Below are 12,583 nucleotides of genomic sequence, written 5' to 3'. Positions count from 1 at the left end.
TTTTCATCATTTCTTTGCAGGTATAGAGGAAATACTGCTACAGCAGAGTCTTCATGCGAGGTTAAGCTTCCTGACTTCCTCAGGAGGGAGATTTATTGACCCCTTCCTGAAACAGTAAGTGTACATAAAATTATGAGTTCATTACTTGTACATGAATTGCTGCAGATGTTTCTGCTATAGGTTATATTGAGCTCTAAAGCCTTCTTTTTTTCTCTTTTTTTTTTTTTCCTTTTATACATCCATAGTACAACCATGTATGTAATTCACTTGAACAGTCAATGTGATTATGCATACTGGCTTTTTTGCTTAATGAGCTAAGGAGCCCATTTATACCTAACTGAAGTAATTGAAAATAAGTCAATTTTGTTCTGATCAAGCTTGAGCGCGAATTTTCTCATTTGCTGAGTTCATAGAGACATGATTTTATTTGTGAAAACCCTTCTTTTTAGCTAGTGGTGAAGATAGTTAAGCTGTTGTGAAAGAACTCTCATTTAATCTGTACAACTCGTATTTATTCCCAACGAGAGCTTAACAATTAACACCCAAGGGAAGGAATTTAACGAAAATATTAGTTTTAAATCAATATCCTAAACCTACAAGTAATGGAGTTTAGAAACTTAAAAAAATGGAGTATCATCAAAAAAAAAAAAAAAAAAAAAAAAAAAAAAAAAAGGATACGTTTTCAAAAATTATCAAATTCATAGTACAGCTTGTAAACCTTCGCTTGTAAAAGTGGATAGAGGAAATATATTGGAAATACTATTCGTATAAACAAATACGAGTATTGTTAACCAGTACCACCAAAGCTGACAAATTATAACATTCTTGAATCTTTATATTATTGGATTTTAGATTTGGATACAATATCCGAATTTCAATAACAATGTAGCAATTAGTTCTTTTATAATGAGTTTGTAACTACACTAAGGCCTTATTCTCTTCACCTTAAAAAAATAATATTAAGTAAAAATAATTTCAATTCTATAAAAATAAGTGTTCAGCAAAATTAAGGCGAAGAGAACGGGGCCTAATACTCAAATCAGATAATCATATTAATATAGACATCTATTTTCCTGGGATGATAATGTCATTACTAACTGTTTATTTAATTTTATTCAATAAATTACGAGTATGTGTTATAATTACGGACTGATAATTAGATAAAAATTCTACTACTATGATAAAAATTAGCGGTTTTTTTTTTTTTTTAGAGTCCCACTTAATCAATTTGATAAACAAAATTTATTAATTAAATGACAAAATGGTAAATAAAATAACATATATGTCCAATCATCATGACATTTTCGTAAATATATCAACAATAGTGCAACTCATGTTTAGTATAAACTAGATGAAGCCCGTGCGATGCACGGTTTGTTTGAATTTTTCTAAAATATTTTCTAAAATTTGTTGCATATTTAGATAAAATTCTTAATATCAAAAGATAATATTTTATATTTAATTAATTTAAACTTAAAAATATCATTTGTCAATTTTGCTTACGTGGCATTTGAATTATTTAATTGTAAAATAAATTAATAATCTCTTATTTAATTGGCTACAACTAAAATTTATAATCCAACGTGACGCGTTAAGAAAATTAAATCCTACGTGGCTCTCTAAAAACTCGGGAAAAAACTCCCCTTTATATATATATATTAGATTGTTACAGTATTTATTTACAATTTTACCATTTGTCCCGGGCATTGAAATTTCTGGGCACGAGCTAGAAAATACCAAATCAGGTTAATCAGCCCATACATCAGGAGTACTCGTATATAATTAATTAATTGTTTAATTGTACGCGTCTTTAATTTTTTTTTTTTGCTCTTTCCAATTACTGGTAGTTTTGTTTTGTTTTGTTTTGTTTTGTTTTTTTTTTTTTTTTTTTGTTCTTCATCAAACATCATCCATTTTCTCTCTCTTCCCCTTTGTCATCTGCACACACAGATCTGCAGGAAACAAAAAAAAATGGATGACATGAAAGACAAATTCAAGGGTTTCATGAAAAAGGTTAATACTCAAATGTCATCTTCTTCCTCTGGCAAATTCAAGGGCCAAGGCAGAGTTCTGGGTTCTTCTTCTTCAGCTTCTTCTGGACCCACAAATCCTAACCTCACTCGCCCTTCACAATCTGTCAATCCAAACAGGAATCAAAACCCATCATCTGTTCAATCCAAACCCTTACCTCAGAAGAATTCGCCAGTTTCTGATCCTAGACCCACCTCATTTGATGGTCAAAAGAGTTCAAATTCGAACCCGGGTTCAAAACAAGATCGCCCTTCTAAAGATGGGTTTGATCCGTTTGACTCGTTGATGACAAGTGGTGAAAGAAACAAAAATGGGTACTCGCTTAATGTGTTCGAATGCCCAATTTGTGGTTCTGGTTTTACTTCTGAAGAAGATGTGTCAATACATGTTGAATCATGTATTGTTGCTAAGACTAGCAAGAATGGTGATGGTGTTGAATTGGATTTGGATTTGGGTTCGGATTCAGTGGTAATGGATGGTAATGAAAATAAGGCGGATTCGACGAATATATTGGGAGGTTGTGTTGGTGTGTATTTATCAGGAAATCCATCAGATAGTTCGGTTGATGTTGTAATGAGGTTATTGAGGAACATAGTGAAGGAACCAGAGAATCCCAAATTTCGTAAGATTAGGATGGGTAATCCGAAGATTAAGGAGGCTATTGGTGATGTTACTGGAGGAATTGAGCTGCTAGAAGAGGTTAGATTTGAACTGAAAGAAGAGGGTGGAGAAATGTGGGCTGTGATGGATATTCCTTCCGAAGACCGCCTTCTGAAGATTAAAGAGACTGTAAACATAATGGAACAGGCGAAACCTGATGGAAGTGTGTCGTCAGGGTCTTTAGTAAAGGTTAATGAGAAGGTTGAAGTGGAAAAGAAGGTTAAAGAGAATGAGCCTAAGATCATTGATAGAGAAATTAAAGTGTTCTTTTCTGTCTCTGAGAGTGTTGCAGCGCGAATTGTGTTACCAGACTCATTCTATCAGCTGTCCTCTGAAGAGGTGAGGAGAGAAGCCGAAATGAGGAAGAAAAAAATGGCTGATTCTCAGCTTTTGATCCCCAAGTCATTCAAGGAGAAACAAGCTCAAGCTGCTCGGAAGAGGTATACAAGAACTATCATCAGGGTTCAGTTTCCTGATGGAGTGGTTCTGCAAGGTGTTTTCTCACCTAAGGAGCTAACTAGCAGTCTCTACGAGTTTGTCAACTCGGCATTGAAGCAACAGGGATTGGAATTTGAGCTGATACATCCTGTACCGCTGAAACGGCGTGTTATCCCGTGTTTTCCTGCACCAGGAGAGAGAGCATTGACACTCGAGCAAGAGGATTTAGTTCCATCTGCTCTTGTGAAATTCAAGCCAATTGAGACTGATAACATGGTATTCACTGGCCTTACAAATGAACTGCTTGAAATAAGTGAACCTCTTGGCAGCAGCAGCAGCACCAGCACATCTTGATGTCTTATGATTGTATGCTTAAAGATTGTTTTATCCACCTTTAACTTTTAGTTTCTTACAACTGTAAAATTGATTTGAGTTACAGAACTAATTGAATTAATGATTGTATTCTTATAGATTTCCATACAGACAAAAATAAGTTTGAAATTAATAGTGGTATACAGGATTTTTTTAACTTTTCATCTGTTTGCACTGTATTGTAGTATTGCTTAAAACCTAATCAAGGAATTTCATGAGTTTGAATTGAGGTTTGTGTTGGACCAAGTCAGCTCAAGGAGTAAGTGTGTAAGCTCGTCTCTTATAGTATATAACTGGTGAAATTAACTAGCTCTGTTCGTAAGTGATTTCATCAACTCACATATGAACATTCTTGCTCAAGGAATAAAAAACACGAAATTGCTTCCCCTCAGAAATAACTTCGAATATATGCTTATGCTACCTCGAATAATAGCTTGTGTGATTGACAGGGGGTAGTCTTCCAATCCTTTCTTACTCAAATTTCACTCTATTATACCCAAATGTCAAACAGTAATAACCAAACCAAATAAAGGCTAATCATACTTGTATTTATATACTAACAAAAAACAAATACTCCGTAAAAGTTATACACCAACAAAGATTTTTTAATACACCTCTTAACAAGATTATAAATGAAGTTAATAGATCACCAACTACAATCAGCAAATGCTGATGGACACCCAAAATTTCAATAAGTAACACAATTTTCTTAGAAAAAACCTCTGTGAAATCATACAAGCAAATCCTTTGACATCTCCAGATTCTCCACTCTAGGAGATTTATTCAACTTCAACCTACTTGGGCTTTCTTCGCATCCCCATCCTTGATTTAGCATATCTGAAATTTGTTAAGCAAAACAAATCTCTGGAAGAAACCATGTATATACAATATTACAATGTCCATACCATTTTAATTACAACTCCTCATAATACAAGCTCCTAAAATAGCTCCCCAACCCCCCAGCCCCAGCCCCCACCCCCTACTCCAGATTGCAATTATAAGAGAACAGAGGAAGCGTAAATGGGAACAAAAAGGATACTCCAAACGCAATCCGTCACCAGATGAAGACGAGATAAGGACTGTGCCTTGCAGTTGACTCAAAGCCTCAGTTGAGCAGGCAGTATCCTGCACCATAATGAACTTTGCCCCAGTAAATATAGGAATTTACAATTATTAACAAGACACCAAGGGCCTGCAAGCTTTGGTAAAAAGACACCCTCTACAGCCTTACTAAACACGGAAAAATTTAAGGCCTCCCCGTAGCACCTTGAATTCATGATAAGCCTTTAGCCAAGACCTGGGGTACCCAGTCACTCTACAAAGAAGCAGACTTGACTTTAGCAAGGGCCTATAACCTCACATAGACACCCCTATTTTCAAAGGCCTAAAGCTAAGGCAGCAAGTTCTAAACTATGCCAAGCAATTCAAGGATTCTCTTGAGCTACAATCTGTGGCTCAGCTATTAAATGGCTGAGGACTCTCATGGTGCATACTATTTATCAAATTGTTGACTACAACTTAATTAATTAAACAAGTTGAGCATCACTCGATCAAAACCAACACTAGATTGAGGCACAGTAAAGAGTAAACAGGCAACAGAACTAGAGGACCTGGAAGTCAACAAATGCAACAGGAGCCCCATATGTGCCCTGAATCTTCAGCTTTAAGAATCCACGGCATCTGTAAGAAAGTAACAATCACATACTTACAACCAGAACAACAATAATCACGTAAAGGAAAAGGGGTAACTAGGAAGTGAAGAGCATCAGCAATTTAAAAGGAAGTAGGGCTGTGAAACCTTGAAAAAACTTGAGTAAGCTCTTGTTCTGAAGAATCAGGACCTAGATTAGCCACAAAAATTGTAGGACATGGTGGGTTATCTTGTGGAATATGGGAAGCTGAACTATGGCTCTGTAACAAAAAGAAAACAATTTCAGAACTCTTTCAGCGCATCAGGGGAAAAAAAAAACAAAAAACAAAAAACAAAAACAAAACAAAACAAAACAGCAACAAATCAACATAGAGAAAGAAAGACGTAACAGCAAGTATAGCATCCAAGCACGACTTACAGATTTGGCAGCATTCGCTTCACTGATGCCTCTGCTACTATGGCTCCTACGACTAAATGAAAGAAGGGAAACATAGGTCAGACAACCACCACATGTATCAGAAGTTGACCCGAAACAGAAATCAAGTCACTCTTAACTTCAGGACACAAGACAAAAATTAAGCAAGCCAATTTACTCCAAACTTAAAGAGATAAATTGTAAAGGCAAGCAATGCATATGTGCTAAGAAGGCCAAATGCATTTTGGGATCCAAGTAATAAAGATGTGCAGTAGTGCAATTGACCTTTGTGCAGATGGATAACCAATCGTGTTGTAAGCAGAATTACCCATCCCATGAATGTGAAAGCTGCCAATACCTGCTAGTGCCCAAACGTGAAAAAAAAAATGTGCAAAGTGAGTTTGAAGACGAGTGTGCTCTCATGTGACAAACTAGCACTGTGTAAAGAGAAATGAGAATTGTGAAACAAAAATACAAAATCTATGGAGATAACTTCTGCAAGGTTTCTAAATTCCTTTTCAGCATATGTGTCACAGTGCAGTCTGGTGACTCTGGTCGATGTTATGGGATGAAGCCACTAATTAAAAGTAACATTAGAGTGAATTAAAAAATAAATAAATAAATAAACCAAAATGTAATAGATTACTATCTTACCCAACTCAACACTGCCTCTTAAAAGAGCAGGAGATCCCTTATGTTTCTTATCTGAAGCAGGTCCTTCATCATCTGGTCACGAAGCAATTAACATTTTGCTAATTAAATATTTGGGTTTTGTTGGATATTCGTCACCAAAAGTCCGACGACAAATGTTGGTAATACAAGATCAAAAGAGGGAAATAAGCACTACAAACCTGTCCTTTGACGCTTAGATCGTGAATTAGATTTTGCAAGGTCAATGTATAAGGTTGATCCTTTTTCTAGATCAAAGACCATGCCCTAACACAAACAATAAGAAACAAGAGCGCTCAATATTGTGCTTCATACAACTAAACAATTGCTTCTTAACAGTGTAATTCATACAGCCATTCTAAAGCATTCCTTCCTCTTGTATTTAATACTTGCACCATTTGAACTTTAAAAGTATTCACCCTCTTCTATTACCGTATTTTTGTGACTTATACATAAGATAAATAATCATATGGGATCTTGTTAGATTGCCTTAAAATATACTTTCAAAATATCAAATTTTGATCAATTAAGAAGTGATAGAAGCATGAATTAAATATATGATCTTTACAAAGTTACCATCTGGAAATCATCACCTCAAACTACCCACACTAGCATTGGACCAATTGAAGGATCTACATTGGTGTTAAGTTATTAATGATAATCAATGAAGAATACCAAGATTACCAACTACCTGGAAGTGAATTTGTTGTTTTCATGAACATTTACATAAGCATTCAGTATCAGAATTCTTTAGAAAAACAGGCCGTGAAGTCGTAATTCAACTAACAACATCGAAATCCAGCGATCTTGTTGGTAAAACGAATTTTTCTCTTGTCACAAAGAATATATACTGGTATTCTATGTTTCTAAATTTCAAAAGTTGCAATAATCGATAAATCAATCACTCATCCCTCCGTGTCAAAATTTGAACTTGTCTCAATCAATTAACATCTTCATGTTGACAATACTTGTAACTTTAATAAATACTTGTATGCACCATGTTAATATCAATATCAATGCTAATTGCTAAAGTTAAAATAAATGAATAAATAAATAATCTTACATTTATTTCATGCATTGCAGTGACTGCAGACTTCTGATCCGCAAACACGACGAAAGCGAATGGCTGCCACCAACAAACAAATTGTTCATAGCTATTATTAAACAAATGTCAAGTTTCATTCAATATTAACATTCTCAACTTTCATTGTGGATAGAACTGTGAGCCAGTGATGCATTACTATAAGAATACACAAGAACAATAGCCGCCCCAATTTAGGATGATGAGTGATTTTCAAGTTATCTATCAATAAAATTACTCAACCAATTTAAGAACTTACAAATCAATGATAAAAGTATTGGTGAAAATCTTGAAATTGATCATCATTCGCAGCTAATGAATTCCCCAATAATCAATCTACAAAGATATACAATTTGTGTGATCCCTTTTTACCCCAATTCCTTCCACTCCCAAATCACAAATCAAAACCCTAAAAAAAATCCAATCATCAAAATTAAATGGTTCATCCCCAAAAATTATAAGCTAAAAATTGAATAGCAAAATTAAAAACTGAAAAAAAAACCTGAGAACTCTTGGAAGGAGAACGAAGATTGGAGGACAAGTAGTCAGGAAAATCACGGAAGAGATTGTACAATTCGCGAGGCTTAACATCTTCTGGAAGTCCGGCGACAAAAAGGGTGCGAACTTCGTCGTGAGAAGAATGCGGGGGTTGTGGATGGTGGGAGTAAGAAGGGGGAGGGTGGAGAGATGGGGGGGGAAGGTGGTGAGAGTGATGTAGAGCCGCCGTTGGTGGCGGATGTTGCGGCGGAGGAGGGTGGTAGTGAGTGTTGTAGAAGGCGGAGTGAATATCGGAAGGTGGTGGTGGAGGTTGGTGTGGCTGTGGTGGTGGTGGGGTATAGTAGTATGATGACATTTCTTCCATGGAAGGTTCAGAGAAAGAGCAGTGAGGGATTAAAATTAATGATTTCGGCTACCAAATAGGCCTTGGGTTGATCCGGAACGATAGGGGTATTTGGTTCATCAAGTTGGAATCGATTGGTACGGAATCTCATACTAGAGAGGTATGGATTTTAAAACTCATATTAGTTTAAACTTGTTTCGTTTAATTGTTGAAATGGATTATATCTTTCATTAATAGAATGGATTGTGAATCTTAAGGGAAGGGATGGATATGAGATTCTGTGGGTATTGGGGGGGATTAAAACCCCTTGGGTATGAGATTCCATTACTAAAACTTTCAACCAAACAAAAAATTAGATGGAATGGATTCTAACTCCATTCCAACCCATTCCAAATAATCCAACCAAACGACCCCTTAATGTCTAACCTTGCTTGCTTCGAAAATGATCTTTTGAGGCTAAACTAAAGGTTAACTATAATACATGACTTTAGACCAATTTTCGAGATTTTTGAGACCCACTTTTTAGTACATTAGTAATGGTGTGTTGACTTTGATTAGCTCAATTACGGATGGTGTGTTCATAGTCGATTGGTAGTCTGAGATCTTATGGAACCATAGAAGATACTTTGACCTCTATCTCCTTCGACTCTAAAAAAGTTGAAATATTTCTGAAGTTGAAGATTAATACACGATTTAGGACCAATTTTAGAATTGAGATAGATATGAGGTGATTTTTTTTTCCCTTAATTTTATAAATATAGGATATACAAGTAGTTTAGTTTTTACTTAGTACTTCCTTCGTTTTTAAATACTTGCTCCACTTTTCTTTTTCGGTCGTTTTTAAATACTTGCTCCATTTTTCTTATTTGGAAATGTTTTACAATATTTAATTCATTTCTCTCACCTAATAGACCCAACATAAATCATATTTTATTAATTTCAAATTCTCTCTCCTCCAATCCTCTCAACTATTTTTGCTTTTTACAATTTTTTACTCTTCTCCCTATCCCACTATCTCCATATTTTATTACTTTCTCTAATTTTTCCATGAAATTTCTCCTAAAAGTCCGCGTATGGAGAAATTAAACAAGTACTCGTATTTAAAAACGGAGGAAGTATACAAGATTACAAGTCGAAATCCAACCTTTTTACAAACACTCTTAAAAATACGAAATGTGGAAGCAAATGAGTAGTAATGTACGTGATAGTTGTCATTATTATGGAAGATTACAAACGCATATAAAAATCTAAACTATAGAAAAGGTGAAGGGTTGTAAACTTGTAATAGTAACATTATTGATTTTTCCCCCTACTAGTAAGTTAAAGTTACATTATTGATTTTTCCCCCTACTAGTAAGTTAAAGTTAGCAGAACTTACATCCCGTTGCATGTATACTTGTATGCAACCTAATTGATGACAATCATAGTGCTTTTTTAAGATAGTGAAGTGCTTTAATAATTAAGTTTTTGCACTTTAAGCTATCACTCATTTTCCAACTATTTGGTTCTAATTATCATATTCATTTGTGATTTTACTATAATGTTTTATGGTTTGATCTATACTAATGTACTTTTTTTTTTAAAAAAAAAAAAATATGACCACCCTAATTTCATGTAAAACTACATATAATCGAGTGTATATTCTAATTTGCGAGTTAAGTGAGGGATTTTTCACATAACTTATAATTGTCTTTTTACTCGGCATAAATGTTACTTCCTACATACAATACACATGGCTTTAACTTTTTGTTTTTTCCAATTACACATATACCCTAGTCACCCATAAAATCACAAGACATGTAATCAATCTGCCGAGCGGCCGAGATACTGCTAAAGAAGTTGTGTTAAAATAATACTAATAAAAAAAATAATAAAAAAAAACTCTAAATGTTGCAAACTTGAACTCGTTTTCCTCGCGCAAGTTTGTATTTACTGTAAAATACTACCGATTACCTAGTAGGGTATTTCCTGTAAATAAATACGAAAGGCCTAATGGGTGGCTAGTTTTTATATATAACACTTTACTAGTCACCAAACCTTAAACCCTCCTTAAAAACAGAGAAAAAATAAGTAAACCAAAAACCTTGATATTGTGATTTGTGAATCATTTACTTTCTTCACCTGAAAAAAAATGGAGTTGAAAATCATCTTCCTTCCATTCCCAACACCAGGGCATATACTTCCAATGGCAGACCTTGCCAAAACTTTAGCTTCTCATGGTGTTGAATGCATCATTATCACCACCCCTGCTAATGCTCCTCTTTTCCAAACCTCAGACAACAACCTGCCTATCACAATCCATGCTCTTCCTTTTCCAGCAGCCGATGTTGGTCTCCCTCCCGGCATCGAAAACTTCAGCAAGATCACTTCTGATGATATGAGAAGCAAAATATTCACCGGCGTTCACATGCTTCGTAATGCAACTGAAGACTTGATCAGAGATTTACTGCCTTTAGATTGCATTGTTTCTGACATGTTTTACCCTTGGACCTCGGATTTCGCAGCTGAAATCGGGGTGCCAAGGGTGTTTCAGTTGACTAGCAGCATTTTCTCATCGTGTTGTGATCTCTGTATTAAGTTCAATGCACCATATGAACAAGTTGAAAATGATGATGATTTCGTGACATTGCCTTCACTGCCTCACAAAATAGAGATGATGAAATCTCAAATCCCTTTATGGGTCCGGATCCCAAACGGATTTACCTACTTGATGAATGTTATCCGAGAGGCCGAGCTCAAGAGCTCTTGGGTGTTGGCTAACACCTTTGGTGAAGCAGAAAAAGGGTATGAAAAATGCTACAACAAACTCACTGGGATCAAGGTATTGAACATTGGCCCGCTTTTCTTCTGCAATAAGGAGGAAGATGGCAAGGCTTCCTCGGCTGAGCTTGATTGTTGGAAGACTTGCCTGGATTGGCTAGACCAAAAGAAACCAAGGTCAGTGTTGTATATCAGTTTTGGTAGCCTGACCTTATTTCCTGATGAACAGCTTCAGGAAATCGCGGCTGGGCTCGAAGCATCAGGCCATGACTTCATTTGGGCTGTTAAGCAAAAGAAAGCAGAGGAGGGTAATGAAGATGAGCAATGGTCAGTTGATGAGTTCAGGAAGAAAATGGAAGCAAGTAACAAGGGGTTGATCATACAAGGTTGGGCCCCACAAAAGTTGATATTACAACACCAAGCTATTGGGGGGATGGTAACACATTGTGGGCGGAACACTTTACTAGAAGGGGTTACTATTGCTGGTGTACCGATCATAACGTGGCCGCAATTCGCCGAGCAGTTCTACAATGAGAGGTTGGTGGTGGATGTGCTGAAGATCGGTGTTGCTGTAGGGGTCACTCAGTGGTGCAATCTAGAAGACACTGGAAAGGAGCTTGTAAGCAGAGAGAAAGTGGAGACGGCTGTTCGAGCTGTGATGGACAATAACGAGAGCGCAGCAGAGATGAGGCAACGAGCAAAGAAGCTTAGCGAAACATCTAAAGGGGCTGTCAAGAATGGTGGTTCTTCTCAGGCTAACTTACTGGCCTTCCTCGATGAGTTGAAAACGAGACGTTCCAAGGTAGTGTCATAGCTGTCAAAGCACTTCCTCTGTCACCCCCATTTCGTCGTCGTTTTGTGAGAGATTATCAATCAAATGAGGTTAGTGATATGAGATTGGTGAAATGAAAAGACAGGTTGTGTTCTTTTTAAATTCAACTGTTAGAAGACTACTTAATTAGTAGAAAAAGTAAGAGCTTAATTTTTGTATGAAGCTCAGCCTAGCTTCCCCAAGTTAAGGTATAGTAAAGTTTCTATCATGTCTCTCTATCATAAAATATCTTAATTTTTTAGGACAAGAAAACAAGTTTTCAGCTTGCAAAGTGGCAAGACTTATGGTGTGACCGTGTGATCGTGTGAAAACAGAATCCTTGACCAAAACAAAGAATTGAGGAAAGGATTTGACCAAAAAACAAAAACTCCGTAGTATTGTATTAAAGATAACTAGATAAGTACTACTTGTACTTCTCCTCCGGTTTTTTTTTTTTTAAATACATCACTTTTTTTATGGGTGTTTTTAATTAATTATATCACTTTTATATTTGATAACTTTATACTGCGAGCCATATTTTATCATTTATCTCTCTTACTAATCAAATAAAACAATATAAAAAAAAGAAGCTACAACATATGCGGAGTACATTCTTATGACAATTTTGCTTCTTAATACTTCTCTTTGTATTTCAAGATCCAACAAGTATTCTCTTTGTATTTCATTGTCAACACACAACTTAAACCATTAATTTTTTAAAATTTTTCCATTTGTAACGATTGCAATAAGAAGTTAAATTGAATAAACACATTTAGCCTAATCTAACAACATTCTACACAAAAACATTTGTTTTTATAAATATTAGTACAAGCATATCAAAGGTGAATATTGAA

The 12,583-nt window shown here is 35.6% G+C and overlaps 3 protein-coding genes and 1 pseudogene across 8 annotated transcripts in view; 3 read left to right on the top strand and 1 right to left on the bottom strand.

The window, feature by feature from the left end:
- Positions 1–376, top strand: part of LOC145561915 (uncharacterized) — a 48,366-nt gene extending 47,990 nt beyond the window's left edge. For all 3 annotated transcript variants that reach the window (XM_081622045.1, XM_081622046.1, XM_081622044.1), the window contains one exon: positions 21–376. The gene's annotated coding sequence lies outside the window, so the exon portion shown is untranslated. The remainder of the gene's footprint in view (positions 1–20) is intronic.
- Positions 377–1,881: 1,505 nt separating this feature from the next.
- Positions 1,882–3,730, top strand: LOC145563079 (plant UBX domain-containing protein 2-like). The gene has a single exon (XM_081623489.1). It carries the CDS (start codon positions 1,972–1,974, stop codon positions 3,481–3,483), a length of 1,512 nt encoding a protein of 503 aa, XP_081479615.1. The 5' UTR covers positions 1,882–1,971; the 3' UTR covers positions 3,484–3,730.
- Positions 3,731–4,015: 285 nt separating this feature from the next.
- On the bottom strand, positions 4,016–8,243 carry LOC145563077 (multiple RNA-binding domain-containing protein 1-like). Of its 4 annotated transcripts, none has more exons than XM_081623485.1 (10): positions 7,820–8,236; positions 7,300–7,362; positions 6,419–6,503; positions 6,222–6,293; positions 5,853–5,928; positions 5,571–5,622; positions 5,300–5,412; positions 5,112–5,181; positions 4,541–4,626; positions 4,016–4,338 (listed from the first exon to the last, which is right to left on the bottom strand). In XM_081623485.1, the coding sequence occupies exons 1-10, from the start codon at positions 8,177–8,179 to the stop codon at positions 4,296–4,298; spliced, it is 1,020 nt and encodes a 339-aa protein (XP_081479611.1). In that variant the 5' UTR covers positions 8,180–8,236; the 3' UTR covers positions 4,016–4,295. The 4 variants fall into 4 exon arrangements, with proteins under 4 accessions (XP_081479611.1, XP_081479612.1, XP_081479613.1 ...); XM_081623486.1 differs by having other exon boundaries at positions 5,853–5,925; positions 7,820–8,235; XM_081623487.1 differs by lacking the exons at positions 5,112–5,181; positions 5,300–5,412 and having other exon boundaries at positions 7,820–8,243.
- Positions 8,244–10,289: 2,046 nt separating this feature from the next.
- LOC145562939 (UDP-glucosyl transferase 73DL1 pseudogene) lies at positions 10,290–11,757 on the top strand (annotated as a pseudogene).
- The last annotated feature ends 826 nt before the right edge of the window (positions 11,758–12,583 follow it).

This window comes from Chenopodium album, chromosome 10, assembly GCF_948465745.1.
Source record: "Chenopodium album chromosome 10, dcCheAlbu1.1, whole genome shotgun sequence".
NCBI classification, from domain to species: Eukaryota; Viridiplantae; Streptophyta; class Magnoliopsida; order Caryophyllales; family Amaranthaceae; genus Chenopodium; species Chenopodium album.
The sequence above is the reverse complement of the archived record's forward strand: the minus strand, read 5'-3'. Positions and strand labels throughout refer to the sequence as shown.

Excerpts from the sequence above, each read along its gene's own strand:
- LOC145563077 (XM_081623485.1), bottom strand. The coding sequence starts at position 8,179 with ATGGAAGAAATGTCATCATACTACTATACCCCACCACCACCACAGCCA. Across the intron at positions 6,294-6,418 it reads ATCTAAGCGTCAAAGGACAG|ATGATGAAGGACCTGCTTCA; the intron begins GTTTGTAGTGCT and ends CTTCGTGACCAG. Across the intron at positions 4,339-4,540 it reads GGTGACGGATTGCGTTTGGA|ATATGCTAAATCAAGGATGG; the intron begins GTATCCTTTTTG and ends AACAAATTTCAG.
- LOC145563079 (XM_081623489.1), top strand. The coding sequence starts at position 1,972 with ATGGATGACATGAAAGACAAATTCAAGGGTTTCATGAAAAAGGTTAAT.